The 20,808-nt window shown below is 41.3% G+C and overlaps 1 protein-coding gene across 1 annotated transcript in view; it reads left to right on the top strand.

Annotated features, from left to right (window-relative positions):
• The window catches only part of LOC119446788 (solute carrier family 25 member 35), a 28,769-nt gene extending 8,441 nt beyond the window's left edge, over positions 1-20,328 (top strand). The window contains exons 3-4 of the mRNA XM_037711337.2: positions 14,044-14,217; positions 18,388-20,328. Of these exons, the coding sequence (XP_037567265.1) occupies positions 14,044-14,217; positions 18,388-18,540 (327 nt within the window). The 3' untranslated portion in view covers positions 18,541-20,328. The remainder of the gene's footprint in view (positions 1-14,043; positions 14,218-18,387) is intronic.
• The last annotated feature ends 480 nt before the right edge of the window (positions 20,329-20,808 follow it).

Raw genomic sequence — 20,808 nt, 5'->3', positions numbered from 1 at the left:
GTGAATAGGCTAGGAAGTTCTGCAAGCTGAAAGCCACTTTTGAATCTAACAGCATCTGGCAGGTCAACTTGTTGCTGACATATGACAATGGACTGTTTTGTCGAGGCATATCCATACGCAATTTGCAGTAGAAATGCTCTTATGGCAGCACGGGGCACATCCACACATGCTAGTTTCATTCTGTGCTGCATACATTTCTACCTTTTCCCGAATAATAACACTCAACAAGAACATCGGCATGTGCGAGGCACATCATGGTCTTGTGGCCTGGCAATGTGGGCTTTCCGGGTTAGTGTTGTGATAGGGGCTGCTATTTTGTAGCGATGGTTTTTCCCAATGCTAATGCCTTTCGACACTTTTCGCGTTCATGAGTGGTAAAGTGACGGAGCTCCGCCCTGGGTGGAGCTTTGAACATGGCCACTGATGAACGTGAAAAGTGCCGAAAGGCATTAGGGCATCGGGAAAAGGCATTGCTACAAAACAGCAGCACACTGTCAGAAATGATTCTGTACCATGAATGATTTCTGACATGTGTAAAATATAAATACATGTTTGTGTGTTTGACATGGCCTTGAAGAAACAAATCACTAAATTCCTGCTTTTGACGATCTCTAGGAATTGTCAAAGACGTGGGTACAAAGTATTTAGAGAGGCATATGTTATACTTCGAATTATCAATAAATCAAACTATTTCATGAGCTTTTTGAGTTCAGTGTATTCCGGATCAACTCTAGTATGTTTTGGCATTCTCATTTTGTAGTCATGAATCAAGGTGGTGTTTGTATTCTTGGTGTTCTAATTTCTTTAGATTGTTCACTTGATGTGTGTGTGTGTGTGCGCATGTGTGTGTGTGTGTGTGTGTGTATGGACTTGCTGCAATTTCTATTGTTTTGTGGCATAATTGGCCCTTAATAGTAATTCTCTGAATCGTCAGGTAGAGGGATTTGCTGCTACTTTTCTTTTCGTCAGTAGCCTTGATATAACCAGAAATACTTCTAAGGTATAATGGCCAAGCATACCATAAGTCTCTGCTGGTAAATGGCCTGGCTGTCTGGGGTGCGTTTTCAGCATGCCCAACACCCTAAGCAAAGTTGTTTGCTTGGCCATTCATCAGCCATTGTAGGGATCTGTGCTGAATGGATTACTTGTAATAGCACCCTGAGAGGACAGGACAAGTGCAAACCCTGAGAGGACAGGACAAGTGCAAAGTGTCATCTGTTATTTCCTTCTTTTAGAAGATGTTGTTCTCACATAACACTTCTGTGTGTTCAGCACACGACCACCACATGCATGTGCCTTCATTTGCAGCAACTTATTTTTAGATTGTGCATGATTGCTTGGACATAATATGCGACCACAACATTCTTAGCTGTATGCCTCCTGCCGTAGTGATCTTATGTGCCTTGAACAAGGTATCTATAATGTGTCAATTTGGGTGGGCGTCTAGGGAGGCTCATAGCAGCATTGAACCAGGTGTGCACCATACCAACATGGCGTACGAACTCCCCTCTCCAACAGTCAAATGACCCACTATGGGGCTTGGTGTTTTGGTGCTAAGCACGAGGCTATAGTTTTGAGTCCTGGCTGCAGTGGCAGCATTTCGATGTTGGCAAAGTGCAAAAACACTCGTCTCCTGTACAAAGTTTCAGGTGCACGTTAAACAACCCTAGGGGACCAAAGGTTTTCTGAAACCTTCGAATACTCGTGACGCGCTGTGCAGTTTTGAAAGATTAAACCCGCAATTTTTTTAACAGCCAAATGGGATACAGTTAACATCCGATTTTTCGGATTCCCTAGGGGTTGTGAAAAGGTCCAAAAATTGGGCAGTCCGAAAAAATGAATATATACCTTTTACTGCACCTCAAGGCCTCAAATCGCCACAAACAGGTCCGAAATTGCTCTAAAGCCCTGCCAGTACATTTATTAGGCGTATCAGTGCTTGTACTGTGATAGGAAACGGCGGGTGCACGCATGACAATACCCCTTTCCCCTCATGATATGCTTCACTGCAATACTTTGCATATGTTTCACCATATAACACTGCTGTGCTGAGGCGAAGGTGACTTTCGGAAAGCGCTATTATGCAACGCGTCGCGCTTGAGCTTTGAAGCCATTGGTGAGGGTTACAGAGGTGGAGTAGGCGCCATTTTTAACAACAGCGAATTGTTTTGATGAAAAGCATGGCACCGAACAGCAAGAAGCTTGGTAGCATGCGTCAAAGTAGCTAGGCCTAGTGTTGGCACAGTGGTGGCTGCCAGCGGTTTTTACGTGCGAAAGCGCCAGTTTGAGGCAGCTAGATAATCGAAATGGCGGCAGTGGTGGCTTCGATTAATGCCATTTCGGACCTGCAGTCCTGGCAAAAAGTCGGGAAAATCTGACGGCTGAGATTTCTCACGTCCAAAATTTTATACGTTCTTTTACATCGACTCTGTGGGGTACATGGCTGTGCCACTAAGGTGTCTGAATTATCAGGCGTGTCCGAATTATCAGGCATGTCCTAAAAATCGGGCATCGGGAAAATCGGTCGTTGACTGTAGTTAGCGAACAACTGGGCCAATGGCATGCCTCTTCTCTAAGAATGCACCATCTGAACACATGGCCGTGCAACAAGTCAATACAATCTAGATGCATAGCACCGTGAACGTGGCATAGCACCTGTACTAGTTAACGAGAGAATACTGAAGCTCTAGCAATTAATGAAAGTGCATTGGCTTCAGAATACCATCTGTCGCTTTGAGCAGTGGAAAAAAATATCTTGCACAGGGAAAGAGACGTTGAACAGTGCTGCTTGCTTACTGATTAATGGACACAGTGCAACCTTGTTAAAACGAACAATTGAAGTTCTCAAAATGGTTCTTGTTGCCTGAATTAGGCTTGTACAAAAAAAAAGATAAATAAATCAGAACAAGGCTAAGCCACACAATTCAGTCAGTAAGTGTCAGGACTACTTGATCCAAACAAAAAATTTTTCCGACTTTGTCCCAGTTTGTCTGCAGCACATTGGTTATTGACATTGTGTTGTGGAGAAGCCTGCTGCATGTGTCTGAAGTACATATTCTTCAATTTTGGGATATTGTACATGTCCTTTGCGTGCCGATGCAGAGTCGGTGTACAAAATTTTATGTTATAATTCTTAGAAAATCTTGACGAGAAATCGATATACCCAATAATTTGAATACGTAAATCCATATTCAGTACAACAAGGTCTGACAGTATGTATTTTTGTGCGTATAACCCACACCAAAAATTTTAAAAACATAACAGTAAAGTCGGGGTGCAGGTTATATGTGAATTCCGCCATGAGGTATGGATTCATGGCAATGCGGCACACGCTACTGTGAAGCCACACTTGTGAGCATTAATGCACCGTAACGCTGGCAGTTTCGTGCATCACCCGTTCCCGTGGCGATCCCTCGGTTCATGTGAAGTGCTTTGCGATACAGTGGAAAGCCAGACTGCTGGGATATTTAGCTCGGTCGCGTTTGCTCCGTCGCCATTGCCCATTCGAGGGCTACTCCGTTCACTCTCATCCTCGGTCGCATGAATGCTAGCTTCAAAATGATCTAATTCACGTCGCATGTCACGTAACTGATTCGTCCGCGATCAAGTCCGTCGTGTGAATCCAGCTTAATCAGCATCGCTGAAAAGTGGGCCAGGGAACAGAGCAACTGGCAGAAGATGCAATGTGAACAAACTAGTCGTGCATCCGCGAATGGAGACTGTTTTTACAAAGATTTGAGTGTTGTTGTATGCAGTTATTTCCGTGAGCTATATGCACGGACTATTATTTTCTTTCCAGGCTGTTGTAATTGGGGGTGAGTGTTGTGTGCCGAAAAATACTACTTTCCCTTCCCTGATGTCTAAATGCACATAGTTTTCTGTGACCAAAACACATTTGGTAAAATCACACACTGCTCCCAAATCTTTTTTGCTGCTTATCTTTGGCCTTTGCTAGCACAGCAAAATCTCGTTAATACAATTCTGCATAATACATTTTTCGGGATAATGTTTTTTGTTAATTTCCCGGCCAGTGCCTTATAGGAGCAATGTATTTTGGATAATATGATTTTCGGATGATACTTTATTTTCCGGTTCTCATGAAGATCATATCAACTAGATTCCACTGTACTTTCTGTTATGTTTCATGAAAGTTCTACAGTGATATGTAAACATAAACAGCTGATGGCTTGCACTTGTTTTGTACTCTCCATGTGTTGTTTCAAGCAATCCAATATCTACTTGCCACTTCGCTGAATTACTAACAACTAGCTGCTCTTTCCTTTGCTGAGTTTTATCAGTGAGATCATTACTGGCACCTTACATGTCCAGCATTGAGATCTCTCTATGTTTAGTACTGTAAGGAGAGCATTCTTGGTTCAGCATTGTTATGGTGTTCTTGCAGATGCTTCAAAAGAACTCCGTATAATTATTCTATTCACTATGTTAGAACGCCCAGTCAAAAAAATTATTTTTGTGCTTCTTGCGCAGAGGATTGATGCACAATGAGAACTACTTTTCCTGTTTTTTATATTGTTGTGCACACATGTGTAAATTGTACTTGATGAGTGCAAATAATGAATGTGTGTACAGTCGACTTTCATTAATTGGTACTTATGGGACCGACGAAACTGGTTGAATTTAAAAAAAGACAAAAAAAAAAAAAAAAGCCGGAACGCACCAATCATTCACTTCGTGGTATTTGACTTCGAAGTTAGCTTTGCCATAATACAGCTGTATTATGCGGTGAAGCATACCAAGACATAGCACATGCTCGCTAAATTACACATGTGCAGTACATGCGCCGTCTCCAGTCACAGTACGAACACAGAGACACCTATTAAGTTTACCGGCTGGCCTTCAGAGTTTTGGAAAGACACCCGCTGTTTTGTTGGCTGGAAACATCCCCTTGAATGTTCAAGTTTTTTCATCTTGCTTCTTTTCTATTCCAAAACGTGGATGTTTTTTTTTCCTCTTCTCGGTGCACCGAGCGTGCTCGCGTGTATAATTAAGGAACGTATACTAGGCCCTGTTAACATTCTTGTATACGAGACACGCATGGTGGGCAAAACGAGGGCTCAAATCACCGCTGAAACAGCTCTGAATGGATGCCAATATGCTTATTTAGCATCTAGGTGCTAGTACTGTGACCGGAGACGGCGCGTGCACGCGTGTTTAATTAAGGAATGCATACGATGTCTCCTAACAATGGCTCGTTTCCAGTCTTAGCTCCACCGCATAGCACGGCTGTGTTTCGGCGAAGCTGACCAGTCAAATTCTAATTATTCGGCGAAGGCATATTTTGAGACCGAAATAATGGATGTTTGGCCCCATAGAAATGTATTGGCACCTGCTGGGACCTTCGGTTGGTATCGAATTAACTGAAAAATTGCATTAATCAGAGTTAATTTAGTGGAAGTCTACATATTGGTAAATAAAAAATAGTTTAAGGCAACAAGGTCAACCATGAACTAAAGGCTGAAAGTTGGAAAGATCCTTCTTGAACATAAATTTAATGGTTACCTCCAAATCTTTAATGAGGTTGCGCTGTCAGTTTGTACTGGTATTGCCAAGGACTCATCTTAATTGTCCATGATTGTAGATGGAATTTGCTTCACTGCAATGCATTCATTCAATACTTGGGTATTTTATATACAAACTTATTAAAAGAAAAAAAGAACTCATGGAATAGGGTCTTTTAGACCTTTTATTGAATACAGTAGACTTCTGTTATTTCAACTCCGGTTAATTCAATCCCGGCCAAAGGTCCCGGTCGGCACCTATGTATCCCCATCGTTATTTCGATCCTAAAATTGACCGTCACCAGATAATTCAAACTTGACCAGTCAGCAAGCACATACCTGATCCCTATGATGACTCCAATAGTGATCTCTTCTACTTTGTTTAGAAGCTTAAATGTCATTTGTACGTCAGTCTGCTACTTTGGACACACAGAAAGTGGGTGTGCATTTGTCTCGGGGGCTTGTTAGAATTGGAAAAATACCACCGTCAAACGAATTGGCAGTGTGTCCTGGCGTTTTTCATGCATCTTGTTTAATTCGACTCACCGGATAGTTCGATCAATTTCGTCAGTCCCGTCAGGGTCGAATTAATGGAAGTTGATAGTATTAAAGATAAACAATGCATATATTTTTGTAAGTAGCTCAGTGGTCAGGTCACAATATACTGCTGCTAAACTCAAGTGGGAGGTTCATTTCTGGGCTGCTGTAACCACATTCTGATAAAGGAGAATGCAGAACTTGTTCTTTTGGTAGGATTAATTTGGAGCCCCTCCATTCTGATGCCGAATATGTGCCCCAAAGTGCAGTTTTCAAGCTTTCAACACTGGGTAATGATCTGCATTTGCTGTCAAATTGTCTATTCTATTCTGATTCTCCACATAAATGCTCAGCTCTAGCTGTAGAAAAAGTGAAATCCAAGGTTGAAAGCTTGGAAGAAGACAAAGGCTGGTCACTAAATGTTGTCATTAAGGACATGTGTACACAAAATTTTTGTATTTAATTCTAGAACTTGTTTTGAATCTACATTTCTCATATTAACAGCAGTTGATCCTTGAGAATGCTCACTTGAAACTCGCTACAGAACTAGTTTTGAATCTATATTTCTCATATTAAGAGCAGTTGATCCTTGAGAATCCTCACTTGAAGACTGAAGCAGAGAAGTTAATTGTTTCCGACCATGAATGGGAAGTGCCACAAAACTCATGGGTGGCTATATTTGAACAGTTTAATATTCAATTTGTTTCATTGCCTGCTAGGGGAAGCTTTAGCGCGAGTCCTCCCTTATTCAAATACATGTGAAATGCAGAAATGCTGTCATTAGACAATCACTTAACTGATATTCATAAAGTTTGTTGCATATGTTGCAAATTCTGGGTGACGCTTAGGTTCTTAATTCAAGGTTTGAAATGTTTTACAGGTGTGGGTGCACATAATGAAATTTCAGTGAGTAAATAAACAAAGTTGAAGCCTCAAGTTTAAAGTGTGTTAAGTTACAGTATATGTAATAAACTTCCTTCATGTATGATTTGCCGATGCTGACTTTCTGGAGTCGTGTGTAATGCATAAACTTTCTTATAATTTAAGCACACTATTAAATAGGGTTTGCTGAACTGCAATACTATCTATTTTTGTCGTAAAGTGGTGAAGTTGACTTGACGCACCCATTTGTTTTCTTCTTTTTGTCAGTTTTATTTTTTTTTTAAACTGAATGAGGAAGTCTACTATTTACAGTTGCTAGAATACAACCTTTCTTTAAATGCTGTGAGTTTCAAAATCAATTCAGTACTTGCATAATGAGAGAATTTACACATTTTCTGTGTATTCACATAGTGCTGAAGCTTCCTCTTATGACCTGAAACATTTTTTCAAAAGATGTGTGATAATGTGTACAGTGTGCATCGATTATTGCATGAAACACATTACATGCAGAAAAAGGGACGAATAAGGGGAACTGAGGTGCTCGATTTATAACTTAAATGCAAAATTGTAATTCCTATAACCATAACATAAACGCAAATGTTAAATGCAAAAATAATTACAAAAGCTGCATAGCAAATGTGTGTGCTGTGACTAAATGAAATATGGCACTAAACAATAGCCTTTTTTTTTTCTAGACTTGTTTTTAGTGCTTGATAATAAAGTTAATGTAGCTATGTCCACACTAAAAGACACTTATACACATATCATGGCAATAGTAGCACAGTAAAGTTTGCAGCCAAATTGTGTTTGCCTGATGGATAAAAGAAATGGTATTAATTAAAGGGTGGGCACCTTGGTAGTCTCCAATACAGCTGTAATACTGCACCCAGACAGCGTTTTATAAAACTAGATTGAAAGTGGATTGGGGCCACCAAGAATGATGGTTACCATTTGCAATGACCCATTTGAATCTTCCTGTTTACATTGCACTAGGGGTGTTCGAATATTGAAATTTCCAAATTAAGTACAAATATTCGAGAAAGATGACCTCCGAGTATTGAATAGAATATAAAATATTGTCCCATTTCTAAACAACTAAAAAAAAGGTTGTATGGGGTCCGTTTGGTAAAAAAAAAGGAGAGGGTTATTTCGATTATTTGATAAACGCATGTAATGACATTTGCAGCTGGATGTCCAGTTAACTAAGGAGCTTATAAATTGTGAACAGTTTCTTTAAGTTATCCAGTGCACTATGAGAATAATGAAGCAATGGAACAACGCCTTAAAAAGTGCATGAGAGGTTGTCTATGTTGGAGAGTAGCGGTAATACTGGATGCACACATGGAGATGGTGGCCAAATAATAAATAGCTTTGCCTAAATCGAGAAAATAAATTCATATATAGGCTGCCTAAAAGCGAGGCATTCTTATTGAATGGCAGGAGATTATTGAACAGTAGCTGTGTTGTGCGTTTACCTGGAAACTGCTTTCTTGACTGCTGCTTTCCCGCAACAGAATCATTCATAACAATCCAGACTTGCTTCAGTTTCTCTCGCCCTATAGCCTGTACTAAATGTTATATTTGAATGGAAATGAATGTTTGACATTTTCAAATAGCAGTTTCTCGAATGCAATGGGATAGCAAAGACTATTCAATTCATATTCGAAATTTCTAATATTCGCACACCCCTGCATAGCATGAAACATTTTTTTTCTTGTTCTGTCTTCTTGAAATGTTGAACGTCTTCCAACTATGATGTTATATTTTATTTTCACATTTCTATTAATCTTGGCACAATGGAAGGCAGTTTCGTCACTCTGTGAGCGACAGATGGCCGTGAAAGGAGCGGGGTGTCTCTCTCTGCCTTAGCTTTCACCCCTTGTTTCATAAAGCAGGCGTGCAGACACGAGGGTGTTTGCTCGAACCCTGGCTCAGCCACCCATTGGAAGGGATCCCTTGGGGTGTGATTCCCATGCCTGCAGCTCCTGTCTGCAGCCGGTGCAGCGTGCGGTGCCAGAGGGCCCCCTTCGGCATTGTGGAAGGTTTGCTGCGTCGCCCTCTTGCCAACAGTGTGTTCTTGCTTTGTAGCCATACTTGCCATCCAAAGCCGTGTGGCGTGACAAACCCTTCCCTGCCATTATTCCCCCATAACAGTGAAAGAAAATGTGCAGAAAGGTGTACTGAAGTTCAAATGTTGCCATTGCCTTATCTTCTATTTTTTAATATTAAATGTTTGCAGAGAGATGCTGGTACCTCTTATAGGGCACTCCTTCTCTCCGATATGTGATCTGAAAAAGAAACGGACGGAACACTTAAAGAATAAAGTGATAGTGGCAATATCGCTCGAGGAAACGTATCACTTCATCAGTTCATGGGATCTCTTCATAAACCTTCACTACTATAAAATGAGTTCCAACACTAGAACCCAAGTTCAGCCAGCATGTCGGAAAAAAAGATAAAAGTGGCATAAAAGCAGTCTGGCTTGATAAGCAGCAGCAATGGACACGTGTCTTACTGTCGGTTCTATGTCAAAGTGGAGCAAGCACAGACACACACATTTGGCTAAGTTTAGAAAAGAGTATGATTTGACTTACTTATAAAGCTCTACTAATTATATATCATATACCAGGTTCATCAAGAAATTGTATTTTACAATAGCCAAGTCCCAAAATTGCCAAGCTCCCTGTCGTCTTCATCACAATGACCAATGTCGTAATACATTACCGCGGCTGTATTAATGAAAGAAAGGGGTTTGAAAAACAGATTGTTTGAGTAAAACCGTATTGGTAAATGTAACTGTTTTGACATGTTATGGGTCTCTAGTACCAGTGGGAATTGTGAGATGATAGCCATAAGAGCACAGAAGAGAACTTTGTGTCACATGTTAAGTGTGCAATGAATAGAAAATGAGAAAGCTCTTTGCAGTTTTGCTAATTGGGTGAGCAATGTAGTTGCCAGCAGAGAAAGTGAATGCAAAGAGCATTGAAAGTCTGTAACAGCAACACTGTGTATTCTCTGGCCTCTGTATCATGAGGAGACAACTTGATGTGGCAGCACCAATGCACATCTCTAATAACGAGCTTTTTCTTGATTTATATATGATGTTCTGAAAATAAGCATGGCACAGTCAGCGACCAGCAGTGCACACCGTATATTCAGTGGTGGCACATGCTCAGTTTGCTACTTTGCTGTCGCATTATGTTAGTATGTGCAGTAGAATCCAATCAGAGTAAATCATTTTTGGACAACGGTTAATGTTAGCTATTTTGATAGCTTTACCATGAGAAGAATCAAATAGAAGCGTTACTCCAGCCTGTAAGATTGCTTCAGTAGTGAATGGGACATCTACTTCCTCATTGATGAAAGGCATGATGAAATGCATGAACACAGAAACACCAATAAAAGAAATTATGTAGTTTGTTGATCTACAGTGTGATAGCTGTGCACAGGAAGCATGCGAATGCGAAACCTACCTGAATGGAGCTTAGCTGTAGATTTCCCTGAAAAATAGCACCATACATCGTGCTGCATCTGCAGCTAATGCTAGAGCTAGGATGTAAACCTTGTCACTTTGACAGGCTCTGTTTTCTTACTTGCAGTAGCACAGCTACTATCACTGGTGTTTACTTTAGCGGGTTTGCTGAGCTTGGTTGATTGCTACATAATGTTTTGCTATAGGAAGTTTAGAGTTTGGTTGTGACTGACACTTAAGTTTACTATTAGTGGTTTACTGTGTGCAATGTTAATATATTTGAGCTCAACAGGCACTAAAGGCAAATATTAAGTCAGTGCAGACTGTTATTAAAATATAAAATACCATTCCAGAAACCTTGCAGCATTTATTTTGTACTGAGAAACGACTTAGTTGCAGAGAAAATTGCAACTGAAGGGGCTGCATTCCTCTAATGAATTCGAATTACTCCTTAATAAGCGAGGCAGTGTGACAAAACATACGTCATCACCGCCGTTTGCCACCGTCGGTGAGTAACCGGTGAGTGGTACTATGTTTTTTTTGTGTAAAACCTGACGAGGTGGCTGGAAACAGAGCCATGACGGTGCGGTTAGTTGTGTTGACAAGACCAAAACGTAGCACGTGCCTATCATAAATACAACCTACCAATCATCTTCAAAAGCTTGTCGCAGTGGACCTCGTTGATGCTCTCAGTAACAATGCTTTGACTTGTGGTGCTAGACTGTATTCCAGTGATTTATGCTCACGACATGACATGAATGGGGCATTTTCTGCTGTATGCAGTCAGCATGAGCTTAGTGAGTCAGCAGAACCAGCGCAGCCCTACATGGTGTTGAAAGTGCCCAAACGGGAGAGCATGAGCGACGCGGGGTTGAGCAAAAACGAACCTTTTCAACCAGCCACAGCATTGTCAAGGGTAGTGTCAGGGAGTTCTTTCTGAGAATTGAAGTTTACAAGCAGAATTTTCGTCGGTGTTAAAATGTGGTGCAATAATCTTTTTATTAGTGGTTGACTGCTAGTGACAGTTATAGGGAAACAGTGCAGTGTGATCGGTCTAGTAGTGGTAAATCCCTGTAGAGATTCGAATCGTGTCCTACGCTTACCACATTTTATTGCTTATTTAAGCTGTGTGTTTGGTAATATTGACACCTTAGACTTTTTTTAGTATCAAACTATTTCTTTAGCTTGACTTAATATTTGCCTTTAGTGTCCTTTTCAAATGTAAAAGGGTACCTGCTGTAGGTTCACATATACAAACGCTTGCACTTTGCAGTGTGCTTGCACAAGTAATGACAAAAGCAGTGTTGATGTGCTGCACAAATGTTATCTGCATAGACAACATGCAATGTCAAATGCCTAATGTAAACATGCAAAGTAGTATATTAAAAGGCAAATGACCAAACAAAAGTTGCATGTCGTAAACAAGAAACCTGTCAAAATCCAGGCTTAAAGCAATGACAAGGAAAATGCAGCTGTTGCAGGCTACTGGAAACTAATGGTATATTACACAGGGGGGAGAAAAATGACAATTTCTGGCTTTTACAACAGTGAATTCTAACCGTCGTAGCAGAACAAAAGTAGTGGTTCTATTGCAATAAGCCTTTGTGTCTCCAAACAAAGCATGTGATTGCAGGAAGACGAAGGCTTGAAGTGATGAACAGTGGTAGAACAAGGAATGCCGCAGAAGCCAGCGTTTCTACAATGGGAGTTGTCTTTGCCTTGCTGAAAAGCAACTCCCCTTATAAAGATGTTGGCTCCAGAGACACTTCTGTTCAACCATTGTGGTGATCACTTGAAGCTATTATGGAGATGCCTTTAAGAAAGAAAAGACTACAATAGCACTCGTAATCATTTTCATGGACTTTGCAAATGATAAAGGCAAAAAAATGTTTTATGACCCACCTTCACTTATACAGAACTAGCAAATCTTCTTAGGTCATGTGCACATTCATACTATCATCTTAATTGATGTTTATCGCAGTTATAAGCAATTGCCAAGGCTCACTTGCAGGAACGGATATTAAATAGGAGGAAGTGACCCAGGTCAGCAAGCATGCAACTCTGCCAGTTCTAGGGTTACCTAAGGCATTGTGCCAGAATCCTGTGGTATTGCGCAATGTTTAATCAAGCCCCACGTTGTTAGTTGCGGGTAAAGGGGCCCTGAAGAACATTTTGAACATGGCAAGAAAATGCTGCCGATCTGTAGAAGAGGCTCCTGTGAAAATATGAGCCAAATATTATTGTATATTATGAAATTACAATTTCATGAGAAAAACGGTAAAAAATTGCATGCTCTCGCCTTCTCAATGTTGTCATCACAAGAAGCAAAGCCCACCACCAGCTATTGGCTGATTTCGTGATTGATAGGGCATTCTCAGTAATACTTCTATTTCTCATTTTGAGGTAAATAAATGAAAAAAAATATATGTCTGCGAACTCAAAAAGACAGAAAAAGCATTTAATCTTCGCATTGTCGCTTTACACACCACAGTTGTGGGTAACTGTGTGACCTCCGAGATAGCCCCTGCATGCTGTGTAACGTAGATACCGCAATCACCACAGGGTGCTGCGATGAGCCCTCTCGCCAGTGAGGCACACAACTTTTGGACTGAGCCCCCTGTGTAGCTTCCGGCAGGCCAGTTAGCGGGGACGAAAGGAGAAAAAAAGCCACTCATCGCTGCGATAACCACGTCTAACTGCTTATACTATAAGGATTTGAAAAAATGTTTGCGGCAGAAAATTCGTACTGCAACATTCTTGAATAGTGAGGCCATACTGTGATTAGCTAGAAAAGTGCTTCAGGGCCTTTTTAATGCAGCTGATGCAGTTTGCCTGTTAGCAAGCAAGCGAAATTGTGTAGCCATCTTGCCACTATGAAAAGTGCCTAGAACAGCTTGGTTGTATTTGTCATACTTTTTAGACATTCTCGAAAGGAATACTTTATGCCAGATACCACACGTCTGTGTATGCTGCAAAACTGATCAGCATGCTGCGTTATGGATCATTCGGCTTGTGGCTTTTGCTCATATGTGTATTGCAAGTGCCCAGTTCTATTTGCTTAACTATAAAGCCGTGATGGAATTATTCAGCAGTGAATATTGTGAGCTTTGTGATATCACATAACTAGGGAAGCACAGGAACATGTGGGGTGCACTTGTTGGCAATGGCCTGGTCTCATTTACACTGGAGTAATTTTCACTCCATGATAAATGTGTTCCAGCAAAGAAGCCCAGATCAACTCTTGTGCACACATAACTTATTTGTTTTTTTTGTGCCTTGCTTTAGTAATTTGAACTCGGGGCCATACTGACATCCTATTTTTGTGTGCTTCCATGTTACTATGAACACATGGTATCCTTCTTTCTATAGTACCTAAAAGCGTTTTTCTCATCCCAGCTGGTCTGGTCACGTCATTTTGTACCATGTTACCTCTATACTTGATGCCAGTTGCAGCTAAAATTCATGATGCTGGGCTGTTAGATGACATCATGATCACGTGGCATGTTCAGACAGCTTGAAACAGCACCTGGCTCAAGCCCATTACTGCTGTGCATTGGTTTCTTTTGTCTGCTCTTCATGAGCAGCTTTGAGAAACTTGTGCATCTTATGCACCGTTCCTTCTTCTGCTTGCAGATATTCCGGGAGCGGTCCTGGCTTGAAGCACTTGTGGCCAGTTCAGCGAGTGGGTTGGTGGTTGTGGCCACCATGACCCCGTTTGATGTCTGCTGCACACGTCTGTACAACCAGCCTACGGATGCTACTGGCAAAGGCCTCATGTATAAAAACGTGTTTGACTGCTTTGCAAAGGTACATTTTATATTTTTTTTCCTAGCGTACCTAGTTAGCTGCAGCCACCACCTTTGTGCAAACTGTTATATAGCATTATTGCATCCTTATGAACAGATCGTAGTAGTAGCTCGGGAATTTTTGTTGGCTACAAATATTAATACAGTCGAACACCTCTACAACGAATGCCTCTACAGCGAAATGACTTGTATAACGAAGGATTGAATACGTTCCTGCCAAATTCCTATCTTTCATATATGTTGTTATTGCCTCTACAACGAAGACCACTACAATCAATTTGCCTTTGCAACAAAGACATGTAGGTGTCTCCGATGGCTTCTTTGTTGCTTTACAATGAACTCCACGTAGCAGTGTTGTTACTGCCCTCTGCAAACGTCGCAAAGGTTCGATCTGCACTATGTATATCGCTAGTGGCGGTGCTAGAGACGCACTTGACGAGCGTGCATATATCGGAAGTAGTCCTGCTGCACTGCTCCAGGAATCGGTCAACTCGTGTTGCTGCTTATTGTAACGCACCAATGGTTGCGACAACTGACGAATACATCGTAGTTGATGACGACGTGATGTTTAAATCGTAACTGGCAACCGACGACATATTTAAAGCCATCTAGGGCAGAAAGGATGCGAATGTCAGCGAAGACAACGGTGATGAAGATCCTGTGAGTGAGCCCAGAATTTTGATGGCAAGGGAAGCAATAGCGGCATTCAATGATCTGCAGCTTTACTTTGTGTAGCTTCGGCTTTTTACCTTGGAGCTTCCTGTGAACCTTGGAACATTGTCAGACAAAGAACGCACAAAAAAACTTTGTGAATTACTTCACAAAGTATCTATAGAATTTGTGTTAAATAAAGGTTGTTTTTTGTTGGAACAGAGGTATGGTGCGTGACCTTTACAACGAAGTGACCTGTATAACGAAGGATTTTGTAGAGCTTGAGCACTTTCATTATCAGGGTGTTTGACTGTATTAGGGGTGGGTGAATATTAAAAATTTTGAATACGAATGAATGTTACATGCTCACTATTCGTATTCAAGAAGGAACTATTTGGTATTTTTGAATATCGAAACAAACCAAAATATTAAACCCTGATTGTTAAAAGTCTGGTTAGTGTTCTTCATCTGCTAAACAATGTGCCACAAATCTAAAAAGTGATATGACAAAAATTTTTGAAGCAATGCATAAACAAAATGAATAATGCAAGCTTTCTTTTTGGTTTCGCGGAGGAAGCCAACATGATAGCCTGTGATTGTTGCATGTAGTCTGTCATTTAGTGTATTTGGCGGTGTTGTCAAGTAGTAGTTTCATCTTTTACGCTGGAGTTATTGCAATCTTCCTTGCAACTGGCCCTTGTACTTATGTTTACGGCACACAAATTCTAAAGCAGCGTTGCCCCCCCCCCCCCCCCCCCTCACGTCAGTGAGGGACAACTGGCAAAATTCATAAAGTAGGCTGCACTGCAAATTCAATGCACCTTTCTGCGTTTTTTCTATTTAATTTTTTCATTAAGTTTTTTATTTTTACATTCATTACTGTTGCAAACCCTGCCCGACTAATGAGAACATAAGAGTGCGAAATAGTACGCATGTGCACCCTTCCAACTCCTCTAGAAAATGGGGAAGCGGCAGTTGTAATGAGACAGGGGTGCTCGTGGTGCTACGCCTCAGTACTCCCTGTGCTGTGGTTGCACAATCCTGCCTGACAACGACAGTTCAATTGAAGCTTGAAGCTTCAATGGATGACAACCACATGTACATTTGGAAAGCATATACGTACAGTGGAACCTAGAGTATACGTCCCCCGGTCATGCAACGACCCGCATTGTATGAAGAATTGGTTTGGTCCCAGCAAAACCCCCATAGAAATAATGTATTAATAACCTCGGTTATACGATGCAATGTTACGCCGACCCGCTTCGTACGCCTCTGTGATACCGCCCAAGATAAAAAAAAAGTTCTAAGCAGACACATTCTGGCACGTACGCACACTGCAGCAGGCTGATAACGGGTGCGCAATACCGTATTTACCCGAATGTAATGCGAGGGGTGACTTTCCAGTCACACAAAATAAAGAAAATAAAACTGCTACTGTAACGCGAGATGAACGGAAAATGAAATGGTACCTTTATTCAAGGAATCGCAATTTGGAAATGTTCTCTTCACTCATCATGGTCGTCGGAAGAGGAGACGGAGCTTTCCTTGGGCGATCTTCTCAGGCGATCACTTTCGTAGATATTTTCACTTTCGCAAAATTTCATGCTTGGCACTGAAAACGTCCCCGACAAGTGTTTCCGGTGCTGTCCTAATCTCGTTATCAGTGCCAAGAGAACTATCGGCAGTATACTTTGAGGGGTTTTGTGAGCAGAGTCTCGCGAAAGCGAAACTATCTCCAAAAGTGATCGCCCGAGAATTGTCTTCCGTGCCATCGAGCTTGCTTCAGATTTTAGTATTTCTTAAAAGACCGCACAACCATTTCATTCTGGGTCAGTACCAAGCCACTTCAAGTTGCACAGAGCTTTCCCGACTGGCCTCACACTTAAAGTGGGCCTGCCGCTGGTCCCGCCATCTGCAAATCGTCGACTTCGAGACACCAAGCCGCGGCGGACTTTTCCAGCTCCTCGGTCATCAAAATTGCTTGTCTCTCAAAGCGACCATCATACCGAATGCGCTGCATCGCCTTAACGTCGCGAATCAACGGAGTCGAACCGCAAAATACCATAGAGTATTGCAGCATTTTAACCAGCCACAAGCACAGCGAAAACAGCGTCGATTCCAACCGATTCCAACCAAAAACAAGTTCTGACTTCGGTCGACTTGTCTATGGATTGGATCGAGACGTTAAGTTACAAGTTGCCAATGTAACGCTGAAAATCGGTATGATTTATACTGTGTTAAAATGGTCAATTTTGTCGTTATTTGACTGTAACGCGAGGGTCAAGTTCAAGCAATGAAATCACGAAATAAGAAACTTGCGTTACAATTGAATAAATATGATAATTTTAAAATAATTTTATCTACCTTTCTTGGAAGCAGTGCAGGTTCGTGCCACGGGCTTATTCAGGCGGTCTGTACCCATTTTTGGGCAAGACTGAGCGTCACTGCCTATATTCTTAGTTTTTTGATTATACTACGCCTGGATTGTACGACGGTCTTGCGTGGTCCCCTCAAAGTCGTATAATTGGGGTTGCACTGTACTGTGTTTAGAGCTATATAATCTTTCGAGCAGGCCAGCTAGCTGTAGCCAACATCACAGAAGGATCCTCGGATAGGCTAGGCAAAGAGGTGTTTCTGACTTTCTTGCGGGGATACAGGTTGCCACGGCAGAAGCGTGACTAACCATGTGTGGGAAAATTGGCGAGCGGCCGCAGAGACTTTCACGCTTACCACTAGCTGGTGACCTAAGAGGCTCGGGCAGATTTTTCTTGACTTGCCCTGTGGTGCTAGTACTTGTCTTCCGGTGTGGAGCCTGTGTGTACAGCCTGTTACCATGAGTGCACCAGAACATAAGGAAAAAAGAGGTAGGCAGGTCATTGCTATCTGTGCTGCACTTAGTCGAAGGGGAATAGGGAAAGTAAATGTGGCGTTCTTAATCTCTCCAATCATATTAGTTTGTTTTGAAAAATTTATTTCAGAATGTATTTATACAACAGCATTGCATTCATTCTAGCATGTTTCTCTGGTATCAAGGGTGCTGGTGTGTCTATGAGTTTCACGAAGTGCTACAAAATCTTGAACATTATTTTTGGCTGTGCTTAGCAGATATTGCTTAAACATGTTAATGCAAGGCTGGTGTGATCTGCAAGTCAAGTGAAAGAAATGAGGTTAAGAAGATTTATGCTGGCTAATGGTGGTCGAGGAGCTGGTTTTATCGATAAGCTCTATTTTTGTGTACTATTTTTGTTTGTGCGCAATAAGAAAGTTTGCTTGTTATGCATTTTGTTTCAACACCTCAAACATACTTAGTCCTCAAAAATGCTTTTTTTTTGGCACTCTTTGGCCACAAAGGCCCTTGCTCCAATAAACCACACTAATCATCTTAAAAATGCTTTGTTGGGACCTTGGGAAGTCCTTGGACATCCATGAATCTTTTACCTTAGAACTTCTGCGAACTCTGCCATGCAAATGGCAATTCCTGCTTAATGTGCCTCATGGCATCTTGTTGAAATTGATGCAGGTGTTCAAGACAGAAGGACCTTTGGGTTTCTACAAGGGCGTGACAGCCAGCTTTCTCAGGCTTGGCCCCCACACTGTGCTGAGTCTCGTCTTCTGGTCGGAACTGCGGCGAGAGTATGCACTCTTCTCACAGCCAAGTGTCGAGGCTGCCTGACGACTCTGTGCATTCTGGTCCCACATCTAGTTTCTCACTCCCCATCCTCGTTCTTTAGACTTGGCATGGTGTCAGATATCCAAGACTTTGCTTGGCAGTACCAAGTGACTGAAGGTGTGCAAAATTATGATGCAACATGATCTTTAACGTTTGTGTGTGTTGCCTCTTTGCAGCTACAATGTCAAGAAAGCGTGTTTTAACACTTTGGGCCAAACGTTCACTTTACTTATCTGCTGCAGAGATGAGTATGTGATGTGCTGTTTTGTAAGGCTGTGTTCAAGAAAGTACAAATGCTGTCTTGTTCAGCATCCGAAGTGTGGTGCTGCCTTGAAGGTGGACTGGTGGAGTTTTGTAATGACAGGAATATTTCCGGTGTGTTGTTCCTTGCCCTGCCGAAGCCTTACAGTCATGAGGAACGGAGCTTTCCTCTCTGTACAGTATTTAAGTTTCCCTCCGTTCTTATAAAGCATGGCTCCTCTTGTGTGCTTATTGAAGAGTGTTGGCAGCATGGCTGAGAATTCTGTGTCGTACTTTTGACTGGGCACGCATTGCAAAGTTTTTAGGATTGGTGACAGCAGGGAATCAGCATTGACTATGCTGATAGTTACCTGTGTTGTCTGTATGTACAGTTTTCACATGGATATATTCACTCAAGTGTGCAGGAGAATGTTGAGCTATGGAACAAAATATGCCGAAGAGGTTATGAGAGCTTACAAGTGCACATTCTGAATGATTTCGAGATGAAAGCCTCAACCATTTATTCCAACTACCTTCATTATGACACCTGTGAAAGAATACCTTTTCACTGATGCTTCTTTCTACCTTGTCCTCTACTGTAGTGGTTTACCTGCAAGCTAGTGTGTGATCTTGGCTAGAAGGAAATATATAGGAGTATTTTATCTTTAGTTCAACATTTTCTCACCCAAAGAACTGGAACTTATTTTAGGGCATTGAATAGACTGTTTGATAGCCAATTTATGATAAAATGTGTCCTTTTCCGGCAAGCTCCTTGTCTGTCCAAGTGGTTGGAAATGGTTGTTATGGTTTTGTACAGATTTAATTAGGAACAAGTTGGGCAATATAGCTACTTTCTATGCTGTTCATATATTTTATTCATCTGTATTTAGTGCTAACATCATTGTTATATTGGGTAAACTAGTGCCTGATTCTGTGAAGTTGTGCCAGCTTCATTTAATGAAAAATAATTTTATAGCTTTAACAATGAGAATACTATTTCAATGTGGAAATCTTTTGTTTCATTTCACCTTTGTTTACATGTGATCTCCTGTAAAACCATTTAAAGGAAGCGGAGCTTTCTAAATATTGCAGAATCTCATCTGTGCTCAGAACTACTTTTCTTGAACCATTTTGCATGTCGTCATTATTTGTACATCAAGTATGTATCTTACCCGTGACTATTATTCTCGACAGCTTTGAACCTGGGCTTCAGACAGTTTATTCTTTCCCTATTTGGGATAAGCAACATTTATTGCTCTACACAGATGCTGCTTTGCTGTTGCATTTCATGTGTCCTTATGTTAAAAACAATACCTGTAGGTTTGCTTCCTTATATGAGCACAAGTAGGTGCATGCAGTAGAAAGGCAAGGCCCTCTACTTGTGTTTCATTGCCTTGTTGTGTACCTGTGTGTCCAGATGTAGAGCACAGCTATACATATTTTTTATTCCCAAGATGTATTGTTTAGTGTGACACTTGTTACCCATTATGTCAAAGATGCATACTATTGGACAATTGGAGCATAAACTGGAAAATAAAAAGCAGCATTAAAGCTGTGTCTCCTCTGTTTTACTTTGCATGCATACAGCTTGATTTACATATGTACATGCCATGACAACTCAATGTAGCATTCTGCTGGTGACTATAAGGTTATGCACTCAGTTCCCAATTGTGGCTATGTTCTATAGAGGCAGCAGGTAAAAATGCTCATGTACCAAGCTTTGGGTGCTTGTTAAAGAACTCCATGTAGGCATTATTACCGAAGTCTTCTACAGTGTCTCTCATAGACTCGTTTACTCTGAGATGTTAAATTGAATCAACTAACCAATCTTTTTCATGTGCAATGACCTTGCTTGATGTGTTTTGTTGCTCCATAGTGCTGCCATGATCATTAGTTATATTGGATAACACTCCCATAGCTAGGCTTGGCACATGCGCGCAAATGCCAAAGAATGTGGATGGAGGGACAGTCGCTGCCGCCACGTCCCACTGAGAACAAGTATTCTTCCATTTCAATTTCTCTATTTCAATT

This window comes from Dermacentor silvarum, chromosome 3 (genome assembly GCF_013339745.2).
Source record: "Dermacentor silvarum isolate Dsil-2018 chromosome 3, BIME_Dsil_1.4, whole genome shotgun sequence".
Taxonomy (NCBI): domain Eukaryota; kingdom Metazoa; phylum Arthropoda; class Arachnida; order Ixodida; family Ixodidae; genus Dermacentor; species Dermacentor silvarum.
This window is presented reverse-complemented; position numbering and strand designations above follow the sequence as displayed.